Raw genomic sequence first — 22,074 nt, forward strand, 5'->3', positions numbered from 1 at the left:
CTTCTTTGTCATTTTACCACCATGCAATGTTATTAGAATTCTCTTTTTTCTCAAATAAAAGAAAATGTATACCAAAGATTGTTTAAAAGAAGGCTAAAACCTGGAAGGCATAGGGAAATTTCCTTGACTGTCTTTCAGGGTTCACCAAATGCAGCATGCATTCCCAGTTTCTTGTGTTATGGAGTATTTTGTTGACCATTTATTTGATGGTGATAAATAGTTCTCTGGCCACGTACCTAGTAGTTGTTTTACTGACTTTTACTTAGTTAACCGAAATCAATGCAGTTACAAGTGAGGAAGACCATGTTGATCCTAATAGGATATAATAATAGCAATTATATTAATATCTCCATTTAGGTAGTGCATTTAAGTTTTACAAAGTACTTGATATATATTTTTATTTGAGAAAGTCAAGCTAATTAGCTTTTTAAGTGTAACAATTTTCCAGTGTTTCCTTTGTTTATAATAATTTTTGTGTTTACAGTTTAGATCTGTAGGAAAATACTGTTTAAGTTCAGGCCATTTCTTTCTTTGTGTTTAAAATGAAGGCATTCTTTACAGTCATTGAAGGCACACAAATAATCATTTCCTTCATGCTGTGTTGTTTTAAAAACATAGCTTGAGATAATACCTCCACTTTCTAACCCACACATTCATGGATTCATTAACTATTTAAGTACCCACTATGTGCAATGTCTAAAGGAAAAATGTGTCAGGTTCTCTCACAAAGTTTATGGTCTAACAGAGGTTGAAATGCACATACACAGATAACTGTAATACAATTATATACAATGAGCTTCATAAGAGGAGTACTCCATTTTACCTTATCAGATGAGCTAGGAGAGTATCTTGAACTGGGATCATTAGAGAAGGAGAGAGTATCTCATGGAGAAGGTCATGCCTAACTTGGTCATTCCTTGAAGGAGAGGAAGTTAACAGAAGGGAATAGAAAGTGAGATAGAAGGTAAGAAAGGGGAGGATATTCTGATTGTAGATAATATCATGGTCAAAAATCAGGTTAGAAAGTAAGAAAGATCCAAATGTATTGTCTTAGAGCAAGTAGACTACTTTGCCTGGACCATAAAATACATGAGAGGAGTATCGTGAGATTGCCTGAAGACAGAGTCACTAAATTGTGGAAGTCTTAAGTATTTAAGAGTTCTATTGTAAGGTTTTGAGCAGAGAAATTACATGATCTGATCTCTTTCTTTTAAAAAAAAACTGTTTTATTGATGCTCTTTCTCTTTATTTTGCTGTTGTTTCCTAATCATTTCCTCCAACAGAATTTTCTTTGTAACAAAAAAATACAGTTAAGCAAAATGCACAAAAACGTTGATCAAGTCTAAGAACATATGTCCCATTTTGCAATTGCATTCTTTTTTCTAATTAGAGTGAGGAACCAAACCACTTCAGTCCTCTGAATTCACTGTATTGATCAGAGTTCTGTCTTCTAACATTTTCCTTTATTGTTCTCCATATTCTTCTTGCTTCACTCTTAGTTGGTCTATCTCAGTTCTTCATATTTGTTTTTTATAGATGACCATTTCTTTTGTAGGGTCCTTAGCACACCCTCTTCAGAATCAGATTAACCATATTTTTTTTAAAAGACAAAAAAAATGAGAGAGAAAAATATACTTCAATCTATAGTGTTAGTTCATCAGTTCTCTTATCAGGAGGTGAATAGTATTTTATGTCATGCATCCTTTGGAGTTGTGGTGCCTCATTGTATTGATCCCATTAAGTCTTTTGCTGTACTGCATTTTTCAATTAATTAAACTGTCTCTAATGGAGGGAAATTATCTTATTATATTATTGTTACTGGGTTTGCTCCCTTTACTTTGCCTCCGTTCATATAAGTCTTTCCAGGTTTTCCGAAACCACTCCCTTCACGATTTCTTACAGTAAAATCGTATTCTGTCACATTCATATACCATAACTTGTTCAACCATTCTACAATTGATGAGTATCTCCTCAGTTTCCAATTCTTTGTCACTGAAAGAAAGAAGTGCTATAAATATGTTGTACATATAAGTCCTCTTCCTACAGTCTTTTTGAGATATAGACCTAGTAGCCGTATTCCTAGGTCAAAGAATATGCATAATTTTATCGCGTTTTGGGCATGGTTTAAATTGTTCTCCAGAATGGCTGGATTAACTCACAGTTCCACCAACAGTGCATTAGTATATTTCTTTTCCCAATCTCCTCCAGCATGAGTCATTTTCTTTTTCTGTCATCTTAGCCAGTATGATTAGTGTGCACCTTTCGACCTTTCTACACAAAGCTTAGAGAATCTAAAATGATCAATATTTTGAAAGTGAGTATCCTGACCTGGAGAATTCAGTATTCTGAGATCTCATAGAAACTTCTACATAATTCCAACCGATCATCTCATCAAAGGTGAACTCCCGGACTATAGAATTCTATACTTTCAGAAGTAGAAAGAGGGAAAAATTCGCTACCAAATAAACTTGAAGACTACATCAAAATGTATTTCTAAAACTAGAAGGCTGAGAAAACTTGGGCAACTAGGTGACGCCGAGTGCCCTGCCTGAAGTCTGAAAGATTCATCTTCCCAAGTTCAACTCTTGCCACAGACACTTACTAGCTGTGTGGGCAAGTCACTTAACTCTGCTTGCCTCAGCTTCAATCGTTCCAGTACTTTTGCCAAGAAAACCCCAAATGGGGTCACAAAAAGTAGGACAAAACTGAAATGATTGAACAACAAAAAAATCCAGGAAACTCCAAGATGTAATAAACTCCCGAAATCATTTGCCGGCCAATAGAATTATAACATCTTAATTCCAAGAGCATTGTCTCGAGTGAAAAGCTTCTGTTTGCACTCAGTTCTGTGGACTCCTGGTGGCGCACTTACTTACTTATTTGAATGCAGTTCTAGAAACGAGACTCCGAGCGCCGCTGTCCACCAATACCGAGCCAGCACTGAGACACGAGATCTATTGGAGGAAACTCCTACACGGTAATTTCCTGCACCGTCTCAGGGCTCACATCAGAGAGGCGACCCACTCTGTAATGACTGGAGCTTTCTCCTCAACAGAGCTTGCCCCGGATGCTCTGATCAATAGCCACTAAGTAGTGACACTTCTTCGCTGTGTGGGGAGTCTTAAAATCCAGAAATGGTTTGAAGTGCGACTTTCCTAACCTGGAAAGGCAGTGGTACTAAGAGCCGGGGAGATGGGAAGCAGTGCTGAGCAGAGGGGCTGGCGGCTCAAGAGGCAAGTATTGTTTCCTTTCCTGGCGTCTTTGTTCTGCCGCGCGCTTTCAGAGCAGATTCGCTACTCGATTCCCGAGGAAATGGCGAAAGGGTCGGTGGTGGGGAACCTCGCCAAGGATCTGGGACTGGAGGTCCACGATTTATCCTCCCGGAAACTCCGGGTTAGTGGAGAAAGAGAATTCTTTAGTGTGAGCTCGGAGAGAGGAGATTTACTTGTTAGGGACAGAATAGATCGGGAGCAGATATGCCCCCAAACAAGAGTTTGTGCTCTGACATTAGAAACCGTAGTTGAAAACCCCTTAAATGTTTTCCATGTTAATGTGGAAATAGAGGACGTAAATGACAATCCGCCCCAGTTCAGGAGAAGCGTCATCAATTTAAACATCTCTGAGTCTACTCTGCCAGGTGCGAAATTTGCATTAGAACCAGCCCATGATCCAGATACGGGACTCAATTCCCTACAGACTTATTACCTAAGCACCAATCCTGTATTTTCCTTCGAAGTAAAAAAGAAAAAAGATGGCAGTAAATATGCTGAACTTGTGTTAGAGAAACTTCTAGACAGGGAAAAGCAAAGTTCCTATCACTTGGTCCTGAGCGCTGTGGATGGCGGGAATCCAGCCCGAAGCGGCACCGCTCAGATCACAATCGTTGTCACAGACGCCAACGATAATGCCCCTGTCTTCAGCCAGGATGTCTACAGGGTCAGTCTGTTGGAGAATCTGTCCCCAGGCTCATCTGTGCTGCGAGTGACCGCCACGGACAAGGATGAGGGAGTGAATGCAGAAATCACTTTTTCCTTCGATCGTTCTTCCCAAAGAGAATGGCAAGTGTTTTCTCTGGATTCAAATAGAGGGGAAATTACAACTCTAGAGAGCCTAGATTTTGAAAATACCAAAGACTACTCAATGGTGTTGGAAGCGAGGGATGGGGGAGGTCTGGTTACTCAGTGCACAGTTGAAATTGAAGTTCTGGACGTAAACGACAACTTCCCAGAAGTTATATTCACTTCTGTTTCAACACTGATTCCTGAAGATTGTTCACCTGGGACAGCCGTAGCTTTGGTGAAAACACCAGACAGAGATTCTGGCGTCAACGGGGAGGTCACGTGCCACATAGAAGAAAATGCGCCTTTCAGACTAGAATCTTCTTCCAAGAACTACTACAAGTTACTGACAGATGGACCCCTAGACCGCGAGAAGAACCCACAGTATAACATTACAGTTACTGCCTCAGACAAGGGAAAGCCTCCTCTGTCCACCAGCAAAACCCTCACCCTGAACATAGCTGATGTCAATGACAATCCTCCCGTTTTCCTCCAACCTTCCTACGTTGTTTACGTCCCTGAGAACAACCCCTCTGGAGCCTCCATCGCAAGCGTCTCAGCCTCTGACTCTGACCTGGAGGGGAACGGCCGAGTGTCCTATTCCATCGTCAGCAGTGACCTGGCCCCTCTGCCTCTGTCCTCCTACGTATCGGTCAATAGCCACAGCGGGGCCATCTTCGCTCAGCGTTCCTTCGACTATGAGCAGGTCCGCACCTTCGAGCTGACGCTGCAGGCCTGTGACGCTGGTTCCCCGACCCTTTGTGCCAATGTCACCCTGCAAGTGTTCATCTTGGACCGCAATGACAACGCCCCAAACATCCTCTACCCGGCCCTGGGGCCTGACAGATCGGCCCTCTTCGACATGGTCCCTCGCTCTGCGGAGCCAGGGTACTTGGTCACCAAGGTGGTGGCGGTAGATGCAGACTCGGGACACAACGCCTGGTTGGCCTACAGCGTTCTGCAGGCCACGGATCCCGGACTCTTCAGCCTGGGGCTGCGCACGGGTGAGATCAGGACTGCTAGGGCTTTAACTGAAAGAGACTCTGCCCGGCACCACCTTCTGGTGTCTGTGCAGGACGGAGGCCAGCCCCCTCTGTCGGCCACTGTGGCTCTGCACCTGGTGTTTGCAGACAGTCTGCAAGAAGCAATACCAGAGATGAAAGAGGAGCTCTCCGAAAATTTATCCACGCAATGGAAAGTTAATTTTTTTCTGGTCATTGCACTGGCTTTAGTATCTGTTGTATTCCTCCTGACTGCAGTGTTTGTATTGGTTTTTAAATGCCGAAAACCCAAACAGCACTTAGTATTGGATTCTCTTCCTCCTGACCTTTATTCTAGCCTGGGACCAAGAGTCAACAGTAAATACAGTGATGGGACATTGCCATTGCCATATTCCTACGAAGTGTGTCTTGCTTCGGATCCAGGACAGAATGAGTTCACTTTTCTGAAGACAGACCCAACAGATTTGAAGGGCAATCTCACTGCTGAAATCAGCTCCAGGGTTGGTGGTCAGCCTGAACTTAGGGAGCAGAATTCTCCTGCTAAGGTGAGGCTCTTGTTTGTTCTAAGACCAAACACAGGCCTTTGTAATTATTTTGCTCCATCATTCAGAAGCCATCCTGCCTCACAATTTGATGGGATTAAATATTCCCCAACACGTGGTTCTCTGTCTTTCATTCAAAGTAAGAACCACAAAAATCCCTAAATAGAGACTCTTGTGCCCTTAATTTGGAGAAGTTAAGTGTACTCTTTTCTTTTGCCCTTTTCTTCCTCACTTTTCTTGTTGTGGTTGTGAGACATCTATTTTTTAGTTTAAAATGTCAAAGAGAATAAACAATTTTCCATTCTTTCTCAAAACAAGTAGAAGATGCTCAGGGTGCATAATGATAAAACACTTGACTGTCTCCCAAATTCTTACTCTTCACCAAGGGTTTGAGGGTAAATCATTGGCCACACTTCTGAAACATTTCTGTTTCTAAAAAGATTAGTCTGGTAGTACTTGAATAATCTAGTACTTTGATAGGCTACAGAAAGGAAGATTGCTTGGAATCTACCTAATACTGGAGTTAGGATGAAGCAAAATCAAACTATCTACCCTAAACTTTTTTCTATAGGACACAGAAATCAGACACTCCTTTCCAGCAGTTATTTTTATTGTAGTCGATTTCATTGTTTTGTTTGTTTTCATGCTGCTGTTTTTTCTACTGTAATATCAACAATAGACATGTCACATCTAACTTCTCTGATAAAATGTCAGAATCTTTCTTTGTTCATATTGACAATACATTTCTCTTTTCTTTACTCCTGTCCATTGGAAAGCTTAGTAGAGTTGCCTCTCAATGGAAAGTTATTTTTTTCCTGAACAGCTCAGAAAAAGAACATTTTCTCTTTATAAATAAGCTTTTATCAGTGTCTTTAATTGTTTACAACATGGTTTCCTCTAAGTATCCTCCTTCTCCCTCTCTCAGAGAACCATCCTATATAACAAATGATATTTTTAAAGACAAAAAAGATGGAAAAAATCAGCAGTGCAATGATTAGTGCATTGGGAAAAAATCAGAAAATATGTTCAAGAGATGAAAAGGTGGAATGAGAGTATCTTCTCATTTCTTCTTTTGAGCCATGCTTGTTACTTGTAATTTTACAACATTAATTTTTGATTGTGTGTGGCTTTTCCCTCATTTACATTGTTGTACTCTATTGTGTATATTTTTTCTTTGACTCTGCTTACTTAATTCTGTATCAGTTCATGTGGATCTTTCCATGCTTTTCTGAATTCATCACATTCATAATTTCTTACAGCACATTAATATTCCATTACCAAGTGCTGCAGTTTGTTTAACCATCCTCCAACTGATGAATATCTACTTTGTTTCAAATTCTTATCACAAAATGTTGTTACAAAGTTGTTAGCCTATAAATGAGCTATTTAACTCATAAGGAGTGTCTTATCAATGAGCCCCTTGGGATATAATATTCTTAGTAATGGAATCTCTGGGTCAAAGGGTATGAAATTTTTAGTCATTCTATTTGCACAATTCCAAATCACTTTCCAAGATGGTTGTACTGATTCACAGCTTAATTAATAAAGCATCAGTGTGCCTATTTTGTCCCAGCCCCTCCAACACTGACTATTGACATTTTTTGTCAATTTGCAGGGTGTGGGGTAAAACTTTAAAGTTGTTTTGATGTGTATTTTTCTTATTATTAGTGATTTCGTGTGGTAGTTAATAGTTTGCATCAATTGTAGATGGCCTTCTCAAGAAGTTTGGCCACAAAAGTTAAGAGACATATGTTGTGGTGGCAGAAGTGTATAACAGAAGTATGTTTTGAAGACAGTGGAGATGTGGGCATGTTTTTAGGTTTAGACAGTAAAGCATGTTTGTCCTTCATTCTTGAAGAGGACCATGACATCAAGATGATGACATGACTTGCAGTTGACTTTGATTTGAGGGAGCGAGGGATGTACAAGGTCAGTAAGGCAACAGCCAGTAGACAGAGTGGTTTTTTTTTTTTAAATTCATTCTATGATTTCTCTTCTTATTTTGGCTGAATTAGTTTTATCTGTGTAGTAGCTTTTCAGTTTCATGTAATTAATGTTGTCTCTTTTATCTTGCCACTGTTCCTTACTTGATTAAAAATATATCTTCTACCAATAGCTGTAATATGTATATAATCTACTTCTCTTTTAATTTTTATAGTGTGATTTGCAACATCAAGGTCATGTGTTTATTTAGAATGTATTATGGAATATGGTGTAAAGTATTGGTCTGAGCCTAATTTGTGCCAAATTTCTTACCATCAACTTTTATCAAAGAGGGAGCCCTATCTTAAATAATTTATTTTTCCACTTTATCAAATGATAGATTATTGAGTACTATTGTTCCTGATTCTCCTTTATCTAGTTTGTTACATTTATTTACCTCTTTATATTTTTTTAACTAATGCCAGATGGTATTGATGACTACAGCTTTATAATATAATTTAAAGTGCAAAAGTGCTATTCTCTTTTCATCATCTAGATCTTTTGTTTTCTCCAAATTAATTGTCATTATTTTTATCAAGTTCTATACATCCATTTAATAATTTGATTAGAATGACATTAAAATATACATTAACTATGGTAGCACAGTCATTTTTATTATTATATTGGTATGGCTCAGCCATGAGCACTCCTTCCATCTATTTAAGTCACTCTTTAAGAAGCATGTTGTAACTGAATCTACACAAGTCTTTTGTGAGCTTTGATATATTGATCCTTAAATACTTTATGAAATTTTTTATTATTTGGAATGGAATCTACCTTTCTAATATTGCTTCTTAGATTTTAAAATTTCAATTATTATGTAGAAATGTTGATTTCTGAGTCCTTTCTGAGGTTTCATCTTGCAACTTTGCTGAAGCTATTGTCTCAATTAGTATCTTTGTTGATTTCCTAGGAATTTCCAAGTAAACTATCATGTCATCAGAAAATAGGGATAATTTTATCTCTTCTTTGTCTATCTTTATAACATTCATTTCTTTCTCTGGTCTTAATGCTATTGCTAACATTTCCAGAACTGTATCAAGTATGGTATACCCAACCACTCTTGGTTATATATCTCTCTTAGCTCCTTAAACTGGATCTGTCATTCCTCTTTCTTTTTGCATAACTGTGAGAGTAATGCTAAAGGAAGTTGATAGATAGAGATCTTCAGAGATTTGCATTCTATCTGAAGAGTTGTTCATAATGGGTAGTTTTTTTAACCCTTTAAAACTGGATCTGTAGGCATGGCCAAAAGATTATGCTTTGACTTCCCATTCAATGCCCTTATCTGAATGGAAGAAAGCATTTTTTCCAAGATTGTGCAAAAGGAGATACTAATTTTGCATCTTTGATGGTTATGGGGATCGAGGTCATTTAAATTGCTTTAAATATGACTTGCCAGAATAATGCATATTTGCTTGTATAGAACTTTAAAGGTTATTGAATTGGTTTTGGTTGGGATTTTTTTTGCCTTTGTTTTATTATCTAGAAGGTATGTGGTTTATTTTACAAAGAGCACTTAAATTTTGAAGAAAGAAGATCTGGGCTTTAGTCCCAGTTTGACTCCTTACCAGCTGCACAGCCTTAGTTTATCACTTAATGTCTCTTCAACCTCAATTTGTTCATCTTTAATACCTATCTCACAGAGCTGTTTTAGTCAAAAGTCAAGAAATATTTATTTAGTGTCTTCTATATTCCAGGCACTGTGCTTAGGCTAGAAAGAAAGACAAAAGACCATCCCTGCCGTGGAGGAGCTCATAATCTAACAGGGGAGACAAAGTGCAAACAATTCTATACAAATAAGTTATATATAGGATAAACAGGAAATAAATTAACAGAGGGAAAGTATCAGAGTTAACAAGATAGGGAAAGCCTTTTTGTAGAAGATAGGATTTTAGCTGGGATTTGCCAGAAACAAGGGAATTCAGGAAGTAGAAATAAAGGATAAGGGTATTCAAGGCATCAAGGAAAGTCAGTAAAACCAAGAGAGTTGAGACATGAAGTGTCCTGTTCAAGGAAAGTAAGGACATCAGTGTCATTGTGTTGAAGACTATATATAAGGTGTAAGCAGACTAGAAAGTGGGGAGGCAAGTTATGAAAGGCTTTAAAAATCAAATATTATGTTTGATCCTAGAGATGACAGAGAGCCACTTAAGTTTATCAAACAGGGGAGTAGTAATGTGACCAGACCCAGCTTTTAGGAAAATCACACTGACAGCTGAGTGGAGGATGGACCAGAGTTCAGAGAGACTTGTGGCAAGGGAACCAATCAGCAGATTATGGCAATAATCCAGTGTGAGGTGATGAAGGCCTGCACTAGGGTGGTGACAGTGTCAGAGAAGAGAAGCAGGCATATTTTAGAGATTTTACAAAGGACAGATTGATAGGCCTCATCAACATATTTGATATTTGGGGTGAGAGAGAATGAAGAGTCAAGGATGACACCTAAGTTGATAGTCTGGGGGTGGTGTTGTACTGGACAAAAATTGAGAAGTTTGAAATGGAGGGAGGTTTTAGGGAGAAGATAATGAGTTCAGCTTTTGAATATGTTGACATTCAATTGAAGATATCCAGTAGGAAGTTGGAAATGTAAGACTGAAAGTCAACAAAGAAGTTAGGACAGTATAAGTAGTGTAGAGAAGTATCAGCATACATATGATAATTTGAGTCCATAGGAGCTGATGAGATAATCAAGTGAATTAGTATTGAGGGAGAAAGGAAGAGAGCCCAGGAAATAACCTTGTGGGATACCTTCATTGTCAGGTATGACCTGGACAATGATCCAACAAAGAAGACTAAGAAGGAGCTGGGAACCAGGAGAAGACAGTACAGTAGTGTCCCAAAAATCTAGAAAGAAGACAGTATCAAGGAAAAGAGAATGGCTGGCTGTGTCAAGGTCACAAAGAGGCCAAGAAGGATGAGAATTGAGAAAAGACCACTAGATTTGAAAACTAAGAGATTACTGGTAACTTTGGAGAGAACAATTTCAGTAGAATAATGGGGTCAGAAACCATACCACAGAAAATTAAAAATGAATGGACAGGAAGGGATGCATCAAATGTAGGTGACCTTCTCAAGTAGTCACAAAGGCAAATGGGATATGGAATGTGGATGGATTAAGTAAGAATGTTTTGAAGATGCTGGAGACATGGCTATGTTTCTAGTCAGAAAGATGAAAGTCAGGCAGTAAATAGGAAGAGATTGAAGGTAAGTGAAAGGGTGGGGATGCTAGAGGAGCCAATCTCTTGGCAAAGACTAGATGGAATGGGATCACTTTTGCCTGTGGAAGGGTTTGCCTTGGTAAGGAGAAATATCATCCAATCATGTGAGATAAAAGTGAAGGAGAATATAGTGGCAGAATACATTTGAGTGATGTAAAATAAGAAACAAGGGATAAAAGGGAACTCTTGGTGAATGGCATCAGTTTTCAATAAAATAAGAGAAAAGGTTCTCAGCAGTGAAATCCATGAGAGGATTTGAGGAAGGATGAAAAGATTTGGAAAAAGCTACCATGGTGAGTGGGATAGTAAGTTAATTCAGGATGTATGGAAGTACTTCTTTGCAGCAGTGATGGTCCAGTTGTGTATATGTAACATAAATTTGTATTGGACTCATTCAATGTGATTTCATGATTTTTTTCTTCATTCAGCAACACATGCATAGGAGTAAAGACAGAGGATGGTGGGGGTGATCCAAGACTGAGACTTGGCAGGGTATGATCTTTGATAAGATAAGGAGGCAAGGGACTCAATGCCAGTGAAGGTATGATGACTTGGAAGGTTTGAGAATGGAGGTCATGATGTAGACAAAGGTTTGATTCTGGAAGGCAGAGGGAGGGATAGAATCATCTTTGCATGTGGTTGAGGTAGGATAAAGGAGTAGGGTCGCAGGAAATGAATAATCTGAGGAACTGAGAGTTGGGGTGATAGAAGTATCCAAATGTATGTTGAAATCCCCTAGTATGATAGCAGGAGTTGAAGAGGAGAGAAAGATTGTGAGTCAAATACTGAATTCATTAAGGAAGGAAGGAGTCTGTCCTGGAAGTTGGTAGCAACAACTACCAGAATTTTGATTAGATGGTAAATATATATTGAGTGAACCTCAAATGAGTAGAGATTTTTGAGTAATGGTGGTAGGGAGGAGTAGCAATGGGAAGCATAGAGAATTTCACCCCAATCTGCCTTGATGAGTGAGTAGGGGGGAGGGAATGATTCAAACAAAGTACAGCCCATTGCTGGAAAATGTAATTGGGGTGCTGTGTCATCTGGAGGTCTCGGTGAGAGCCCAAAATGGAAGAAGTGGGAAATGAAAAGATTTGAGATGAAATCAAGTTTGTTGCCTATGGATCAAGCATTCCAGAGGGTATAATGAAAGGGGTGGGTAGCTTTGGAGTGGGACTTTGGGGAAGGGGATTTAAGGGGGAATGGAAATAAGGGATCAGGCAGTGGGGGACAGTGAATGGGTCAGAAATCATTGAAATGGGGACAGTATGATGGGGGGCAGGAATTTGTTAGTCAATTGAAGAAAGTTTTTAGATTGATTTTCAATATCTGCAGGATTTTGCCTCATAATTAAGTCCATTCAGAGCCTTGAGCAGCTCAGGTGAGGAAACAGGTACTTGGAGAAGGAAAAATATTGTTACTTTCCTTCCCCCAAGAAAACTTAATGGAATGGTACCCTCAGTTCTCACCTCTATGGCAGGACACTCACAAGATTTTATTTTGAGGATAAAATAAGATATTGGATTGTGCTGTGGAGACCTATACATATTTGAGTTATTATTATTATATACAAGGGAACAGAGGCACATGGAAATTAAGTGACTTGCTCAGGATCACATTCTTAGCAAACTAAAATTTAGTTCTAATTTATATTCGAGTCATATATGCAAGTAATGGCAAGAGTAAAACCTGGCTGCATTTTATCTCTTACAATAAAATGGATCCAAATAGTGTAATCAGAATATTCTACTCAACAAATAGCCCAAAACACTATATAAACTGGGTGGATCTAATCATAATTTGTCTGCAAAGTTTTCCACTATAAAATTAATTTGAACTTCTATGATATTATTCAGTGTATTATAGATTGGAATAAGTTACTGACTTAGGAACTTTTAATTTAAAAGAGACCATGAAAAAATACACAGAATTCATCTTCAGAAAAAAATAGAGAAAGTAAAATTTGAGGTGGCAGTCAGATCTTCCCAATGTCTGCCTAACTGTGTTATTAGGTTATATTAGTTCTATAATACAATATTACTGATATTATATTGTGCTATAATAATGTAATATACAGTAGGCCCTAAAAGGTACTCAAAATAATCAGATAATTTGACATATTCAAATGTGGCCCCTAACGCCCAATGTAACCAGTTTCCCACACTGAATCTAAGAAAAGGCAAGAATCTTAACTAAAAATGGAATGTTGGGCTACTACTAATTAAAGGCAGGAAGGCTACAAGCATTTATTAAGCATTTAACTAAGCACTGTGCTAAACACTGTGGATACAAATACAAAACCAAAACAAAGACAGCCCCTATGTTCAAGAAGTTTACATTCTAATGGAATGGAAACCAAGAGAAAAAAAGGAAGCTGAAAATTGGTAATGTAGGGGAGACACCCATATCATGCAGGTGCAGTCTGGAGAGTCAGAAATGCAGCCAGGAGGGGAAAGGAATTAAGTAAGGGTAGCTTCTTCTTGTACATTGTTGTGGGGGATTTCTTTGTAAATTTTTTTAATTTAAAATTTTAAAACAAAATGAGAAAAGAAAAAATATTGCCATATACATAACAGAACATAAGAGAGGATTCAATATAACACAATAATTTCCATTTCAAGAAAGCTTATATTATAAATACTACACATTATTTTCAAAGCTACCCAGCTTTTCTTTGCTTCTTTGTATGTTTTCTTTTGTTCTCTACTGTGCACTTTTTACTTTATTTTTCCCCTCCCTCCCCCATACCTCCTCAGAAGGCTTCAACTATATATATATATATATATATATATATATACACACACACACATATATACACATATACACACATATATACATATATACACACAGAGATATCTATAAACATACACATATCAACACATATGCATTCATACACATATATGTAAGACCATACTCTGTGTATTTCTGCTCATCATCTCTTTCTCTGAATGTGGATAGCATCTTCCCTCATAAGTCAAAGTCTTTCTATGTTTTTCTAAGTCAACCAGTTCATTAATTACTACACCACAGCAATATTCCAACACAATCACATCCTATCTGAGAGATTCTCTATGAAAGTTTGTTTTCCCCAATTTTCTGCATTCCTTCTGTTCATGGCTACATTGGTTTTATTTATAGAAGAAAATTTTAATATAAGGTAATTGAAATTATCCATTTTATACTTCAACAATGCTATCACTTCATAATATAGTTCAATGTCTGATAGATACTACTGAATCTGCTTCCTTTGCATCTTTTCTCTCCTGTTTTTTTTTAATTCTTGGCCTTTTGTTCTTCCAAATGAACTTTGTCATTGTTTTTTCTTAGTAAGATTTTTTTTTGTAATTTAATTGTGGTGGCATTGAATAAATAGATTAGTTAGGTAAAATAACAATTTTTAAAAATTATATTGGCTTTCCCTACCCATAGACAATAAACACTACTTCAATTATTTAAATCTGACTTTATCTGTATAAAAAGTACTTTATGTTCTTGCTCATGTAGTTCCTGTGTCAGTTTTGGCAGGTCTATTCTCAGATATTCTATATTGTTTTACTATTTTAAATGGTCTAAAACAATATTGAATAATATTGTTGACACACAGTGTAGTTACCCTATTTTTCTATTTTGATTAAATCTATTTTAGCTTCAACTTTGAGATCATGATTACTACCCCTGTTTTTTTACATAATGAATCCTATTGATGTCCTTTCTTATACCTTTGTATATATCTTGTGTACTGTTGAACAAGACTATTCTCTAGTGACATAGAAAAAGAGAGAATAAAGCTGCTTTGATTGCAGTAGAGGTTCAAAAACTTTTTGGTCTTAAGACCTTATTACATTTTTTAAAATTATTGAGGACTTCCCCCTGCTAGAACTTTTGTTTATATGGGTTATTTCTATTTGTATTATTTACCAAATTAGAAATGAAAACATCTTAGTCTTATAAAATAGTTCTGACTTTGTGACCCCCCTGAAAAGATCTTGGGATTTTCAGGGATTCCTGAACCCTGGTAAGTAAAATGTAAAATACCTTTAAGGTCTCTCCCATCTCTTTGTCTGTGATCAGCTAAATGATCCTATCAATATGCTTTTCTGAATAAAACAAGAGATTATGTGGATTTTATCACCTACCACTTGTTTAGCTGGAGGGGATATATCTATCTATATCTATATCGATCCATCTATATGTGTGCGTATATGTGTGTATGTGTATGTACATGTATATATGTATATGTGTGTATATATATACATATATGTATATATTTGTACTTGAGAGTCAGGAAGACCTGAGCTCAAATCCTCCGTTAGATACTTAATGAACTGTGTGACCCTAGGCATATTATTCAACCTCTCTCAGCTCAGTTTCCTCATCCTCATCCCCATCAATGAAGATAATAATAGAACCTACCTCAAAGGTTGTTGTGAGGATCAAATGAATTAACACATGTAGAGCACTTTAAAACATTACAGGAATGTTAATTATTGTTGTTTTTATTATTTTTTAAGTGAATGGAGAGAAACTTCCTCTGCCAATACAGATTGTCACTTTCTCTGCACCCTAGTCTGAAAAAAATTCTGATTTTTTAAAAAATGCTAGTGCTGGGGATACAAAGATCCTGCTATCAAAATTCTTAAGTCTAATAGTCAAGCAAAGAATTATCATGTTAATATAAGAGAGAGTGAGATGAGGCAAAAGTACTGTTGGAAATGTGTAGGAGATATTTTCAGTTAAGACAGGGAAAATCTTACGACAGCAGAGGAAAACTTTGGATCTGAGTAGTCATTAGACTGGAACTGTGACACTGGTTATTTTTTCTGACATTCATTCTCCAGGTTGATAATACTTTATAGGGTTTTCTGCATTTCTTTGTCTAGGTATTATCAAGACTGTGGCTAGGCTGAATTCTTTATCTCCTTCCTTTCCTATGTCTTTAAATTTTTTCTTTCAAAATACACCTTATAGCCAGTCCCATGGCAACTGAGAATAAATTGAAATCTACTCCCACCTCACTACCTTTTCCTCACCCCTGAGAATGCCTGAAACCCAAATTCATCCAGCTCTGACACTGTCTTGTTTATAATTTTACCAATTAGTTTTATTTTTATATTTCAATGGCCTTCTACTTGAATCTATTTTCATATTACATTTGAATGTGGGTTTAAACATTTCACCAGATAATCTCTGGTTAAAGCTTTTATTTTTAAAATGGAGACATGTCTAAAAATAAATGTTTCATATTCTCTTGCATCCATTTTTAAAGCATATGGCTAAATCCTGAGGGTGTTTCTACTACATTTCCAAATAATTTACACGGTCCCCATCAAGAACTTATAGGTGCCACTCTTCTTCCTTTTGTTTATTTTTTTTCTACATCAACCAACCTAGAGTCCCTCACATTTTCCCTTCACTAAACTGAACCTCTGTATACCCTATTTTGCAGTCATCTTCCCCTTCTCTTGGGTGGATTAAAAAAAAAAAAACTGATGCATCAGGACAATAGATGTTTTTGCCAGTACAGTGGTCTTTCCTCCAACCCTTCTCCACAGAGCTGTCATTTCTCTGCTATCGTCACCATAGCAACCAATAGCTTCCTTAGTTTTCATCTGCTGCTAGTGGCTCCTGCCAGACCCATTAGTATAATCCCCATCTCTGGCTACTAAGGAATTTGATGGATAACTAACCTTTAAAAACATTTTCTAGTGCAAATAATGGCCAAATAAAGTTTTTTCTTCTACTGAGAAGACAATTTAAACCTTGATGGAATAGGCCTAGCGATGAGGCCTGTAATTGTTCATTGTTCACATGTATAGATCATGTTACATTTTTAAAGTTCTAGACAGCTTTCTCAAACTTGAAAGAATAATTATGTGGTAAAGTGACTAGATTTGGAGGGGGGGGAGAGGATTATATGTATTGAAACTGGAAATGTGCTTCTTGATACTATGATGAAGAGAATCTACCCTTATAAAAGAAGTGAAATAATGTATGTGAAAACAGTCTGTAACCTTAAATGACCTGTATAAATATCCATTTATGCACCTTTTAGAACATAGGGAAGTTCAGCTCATTTCTTCTCCCTCTTTATTACCACAAGGAAAGAAAACACATTTGTATGAGATAAAGGTGTCATGAATTAGAATATGGTAATAATTTTCATGGATCAACAATTTACACCCCATGCAATTCCACAGAGGTGGCATGTAAGTTTCCCCAAAGATCTAAGTTCCTTGAGGGACTGTTTCATTTCTGACTCTGTAACCCCCTGAACCTAGCACATAGTAAGTACTTAATAAGTGCTGGTTGAATGGAATTGTAAGAAGTACACTTCAGAAATTACAATCATTACTATTATCAGAAATTTTAAAGTTAGCATTAAGGAATCTTAGATTTAGAGTTCATTCACTCCAATTCTCTCATTTTACAAATGAGAATACTGAGGCTCAGAGGTTACATGATTTGCCCTAGGTCACAAAGGTATCAGAAGCAGATTTGAACCCAGGTCCTCTGCCTGAAAAGACAATGCTCTTTTGTATGGTAAAGGTGGTCTATTTTAACTGAGTTTTTATAATAAATGGACATGAATTCTGAAAGTGACCTGAAGTTCAGATTGCCCTCTCCTGCATTCTGCTCAGTGTCATCATATGCACTGGTAAAGCTAAAGAATAGGTTCACAATATGTGCCATAGCTAAGACAGAATGAAAAATACCACTTCTCTTTTAGCAACAGCTTAAATTATAATGGAGATACACACAGCGTGTGTATGTATGTATGTATGTGTGTTTTTATATATGTACATATATGTGTGTATAGTGGATTTAGAGCTGGACTCTGGAAAATCTGAGTTCAAGACCTGCTGCATGTATAATCTGCAGACTGTACGACCCTAGGCAAGTTGTTTAAGCTTATGGTGCTCTAGATATTGGTCTAAGACTATACATTATTTTCCTGCTTTGGTAGGAGTTTCCTCATCCAGACATTTCCATACCAGTGAAATCACAAGTCCACTCTCAATTCCTGTTTAGCAATTCTAGCCAAATTCTAGATTTTAAACTAGCCAAATTTAGTTTTACTTTTGTTCTTATTGTTTTAGAGAGAAACCAAGGAGTTCCTCTAGGTATGTGATAGTTTCAAGATTCTGTAACCCAGGGACTAAAATGAACGTAGAATAAGTAGCCAGTGATTTTAAAAATAAATTTTGATAGCTGTGTTTGATATCTCACCAAGGGAACATAGTCCCTTTATAATTAGGGAGAGTTATTAGGTGAGGTGAATTAATTCTCTTTTCTCCTACCTTCAATTTCTTTCAGAAAAACCAAGGCACTCCTGAGCCTAGGCCTGGAGGAAGCTTTTCAAATTCTGCTCCCTCAGGGTCTCAGCTCTGATACTTGTCACGTGGGTTGGAGGTGGAGGATGAAGATCTAGCCTTTCCTTTCCACGACACTTTCTGATTCAAGGTTGGGCCCCCTTCTTAGTGAGGCTGGGTCCCCTTCACTTATGGTGAACATCTAGTACGTTTCCCAAATTTTCATTAATGTAAGCTAGGTCATAACCAGACAATCATGAGTTTCTCAATAATCACCAGTTTTGGAATTCATGATTCTCCAATTGTTTTTAACTCTAAGGTTCTCTTGTTAATATAATAATAATAATAGCAATAATAAATAAAATACTAGATTTAAAAAATAATTATCATTTATATACCACTTTAAGGTTTTCAATGTACTTATTACCACATTTGTTCCTCATAACACCCTGGTGAGGTAGTTGCTGTAATTATTATCCCCATTGGGCTGAGAGAGATTAAAGCACACAAGTAGTAAGTGGTCTGAAGCAGGATTTGAATGGAGATCTTCCTGACTCAAGTCCAAAACTCTAGCCACTATGCTACCTAGATGCCTCAGTTTCTAATGTAGGTATATTGCATTGTCTGGCTTTTTTCTATGAAAATATGGTATTCTGTTCATTCACCAAACAGTTCTGGAGTTCAGGGTTCCCCAATTTTAAAAAATTCTAATTTTCATAAGTGTTTTCATATCAAGGTCTGAGATTCACATGAGCTTCATGGGTTCATGAAAATTAAGCCATTTGATGTGTTCATTAATTGTTAGCTGAATTCAAATCCTCCCTCTGATACTTATTAGCTGTTTGACCCTTGGAAAATCACTCTAAGTCTCTACATGCCTCAGGACTATGCATATATGGAAATTTATATGTATGGATGGATATATATATATATATAGTATTGTGTATGAGTATGCATACAGATGTGTGTACATATATATATATACACTCATACATATATACATGAGTATAATACTGAGTGTATGAATGTTTATCACTAGAGCATATGTTGAGCAGTAAAGTGTAAGAATGGGAAAGTAGGAGGGAGCTAGGTTATAAAGAACTCTGAAAGCCAAACGGAACATTTTCTATTTTATCCTGGATGCAATGTACATGTTCTTGTTGCCTCAGTCAAACTGAGACCTGTTAAAGACCTTAGTTTGGAAAGGTCAAGGTCCCCCACTGCATCCTGGGTTGTCTCCAGTTGTCCTGATCCATATCTGGCCACTGGACCCAAAAAGTAAGGCTGGTGATTTTGCACTGCCCTCCCTCATTTAAATCCAATTCACTTGCATGTCATGGCTTCACCTCCCTTTGAGAATGAAGGGCAAACAACAAGCAAGCAATATACAATATATTGTATATTCATAAATATACACACATAGAAATATAGCTACACGTATGTATGTGTGTATACTTACTAGCTGTGTGACTCTGTACTGCCTCAGTTTTTTCCCACCGTAAAATGGAGATAATAATTAGACCTACCTCGCAGGGTTGTGAGGATAAAACAAGATAATATTTGTAAAGCCCTCGGCAAGGTGGCTGGTACACAGTAGATGATATGTAAATGCTTATTCCCTTTCCCTTCCTTCCCCTTCCTTTATACCAAAGGATAGGAACACCAATCTAGCTGTTCATAATATATATGTGCCTAGATTATCCCATTCTTACAAATTTAAAAAGTTTATTATAAGTAAATATATATTTGATTATTTTTTGTGGACCAATGGTAGCAAATCAAGAATATGTTGGAGAGCTGTCTGCTTTTACAATATTTTAACTCCAAGTAATCTGACAAAGTTGACCACTCAAATATGGGAGATAAAAATTCAGTCATTAAATTAAAGGCTCACTGCTTAACATGGATTTTAAAAAGATTACATATTAATCCTTCCTCCATCATCCCCACCCCCATTTTTCAATCTCTTCATACTGTGTTAAATGGAATTTTTTCTACACATCAGTGACTCCCTGGAAATGAACTTTAGGTATTAAGGCTTTAGGCAGTGTTAGGTCCAGCAGGGAATGGTCTTCCATTTCCCCCTATACGTGTGGGTCATTGCAAACCAAGCCAGATATATTGCATAGCCATAGATCAGTTTGTTTACCAAAAATGGATTTCCAGAAGCTGCATTTATTCTTGCAGTTCATTAGGCCAAATTACATTTCAGTAGACTTAGTGATGACTTTCAAGAGTGACTGTTGCTTCCATCAGGGTCTCATTTTCTCCCCAAGGAATGGAGAGGAATTGTGTGGTTATGTTACATCTATCTGAGGTCCCCTATACACTGTGAATACAGTGCCACTGGATAAAGTTTCACTAGTTTAATACCAAAAAGGGTCACAAAGTGGAATGATAGGATTTTTTACATGTTATTGGAGAGAATAACATCAAACTCTTATGCCCTTTGTCCTAAATACTGAATTGTGAGTTGGCTAATATGGAATAGAAGGGGTAGACTTGGAGTCAAAGGGGCTGGGTTTGACTCCCAGCTCTACTACTAACTTCCTCTGTAATTTTAGACAAGATATTTAACCTTTCCTGGTATTGGTTTCCTCATCCATAAAGCTGAAGAGTTGGACCAGATGACTTCTGAGGGTGTTCTCAACTCTGAATCTGTAATTCTATGAATGTGTATTATATGGAAAGACCCTGGGTTTGAAGTTAGAGAACCAGGAGTGAAATCCCAGCAGTTATTTAACTGCATGGTTTTGGATAAGTTAATTCTTCTTTCTGAACTTCAATTATCTTACATGTAAAAAGAAGGGATTGGAGGAGATGATATCCCAACTCCAAGACTGAGATTCTAAGACCCGGATCCTAAAAATGTTGCATTCAACTGCCCACTTTTCTGAATTAATCGATAAGTATTTATTAAGCACCGGGAGCTGTGCTGAGTGCTAGGGATACAAAAAGAGGCAAAAGATGGCCCCTGCCCTTGGGGAGATTACATTCTAACAGAAGAGACAACATGCAAACAAATATATTCAAAGGAGGCTATGTACAGGAGAAATAGGAGGTGGTTAATAAAGGGAAAGCACTAGAATTAAGAGAGATTAGGGAAGGCTTCCACAAACAGACAGGATTTTAATTGGACCTTAAAGGAGGACAGTGAGGTCAATAGGTGAAGTAGAGAAGGGAGAGCATTCTAGGCAAGGGGAGCAACCAAAGAAAACATCCAGAGCCAGATGTTCTTTTAGTTGTTCTTGGAACAGCCAGGAAGCTAGTGTCACTGAATCAAAGAGTACATTTTGGGGAGTAAGGCGCAAAGAAACTGAAAAGGTAGGAGTGGGTTAGGTTATAAAGGGCTTTGAATGCCAAATGGAGCATTTTGTATTTGATCCTGGAGACAGTAGAGAACCACTGAACTTTATTAAGTAAGTGGGGGACATGATCTGACCCTGTTTTAAGAAAAACACTTTAGTGACTGAATGGAGGATGGATTGGAGCAGGGAGAGACTTGAGGCAGGCCGACTCAAAAGGAGGCTTTCAAAATAATCCAGGCATGAGGTGATGAGGGCCTGTACTGGAGTGGTGGCAGTGTCAGAGGAGAGAAGGGGTTATATAGGAGAGGTGTTGCAAAGGTAAAATCAGCAGGCCTTGGCAACAGATTGGATATAGGGTCAAAAGAGAGGAGGGGCTTAGGGAGATAAAGGAAAGTGAAGAATCCAGGATGACTCCTAGGTTTCAAGCCCAAGGGACTGGGAGGATGGTATTGTACTCAACAGTCATAGAGAAGGAATGTTGGCTTTATGATCCAACACTTGTCTTCTTTCTGAGTGTGCCTGACTAATAATGACAGTTGGAAATCCAGTGAGTCTAATTTGTGATAAATAAGGAAGTTTGGAAATATACCTGAAAGTGAAGTTATGAAACTGCATAGAATGGGTCTACTAAAAATTTATGTTGCTTAACCT

General features: G+C 37.5%; 1 protein-coding gene across 24 annotated transcripts in view; it reads left to right on the top strand.

Annotated features, from left to right (window-relative positions):
- LOC140518407 (protocadherin gamma-C4) overlaps nt 1–22,074 on the top strand; it is a 204,745-nt gene that overhangs the window by 141,783 nt on the left and 40,888 nt on the right. Inside the window, exon 1 of one of the 24 annotated variants that reach the window (XM_072630571.1) lies at nt 9–5,604. The exons of the other annotated variants lie outside the window; for them this stretch is intronic. Coding sequence (XP_072486672.1) covers nt 3,193–5,604 — 2,412 coding nt within the window. The 5' untranslated portion in view covers nt 9–3,192. Of the gene's footprint in view, nt 1–8; nt 5,605–22,074 lie in introns of those variants that run through there. 24 annotated transcript variants of the gene reach the window in all.

This window comes from Notamacropus eugenii, chromosome 1 (genome assembly GCF_028372415.1).
Source record: "Notamacropus eugenii isolate mMacEug1 chromosome 1, mMacEug1.pri_v2, whole genome shotgun sequence".
Lineage (NCBI taxonomy): Eukaryota > Metazoa > Chordata > Mammalia > Diprotodontia > Macropodidae > Notamacropus > Notamacropus eugenii.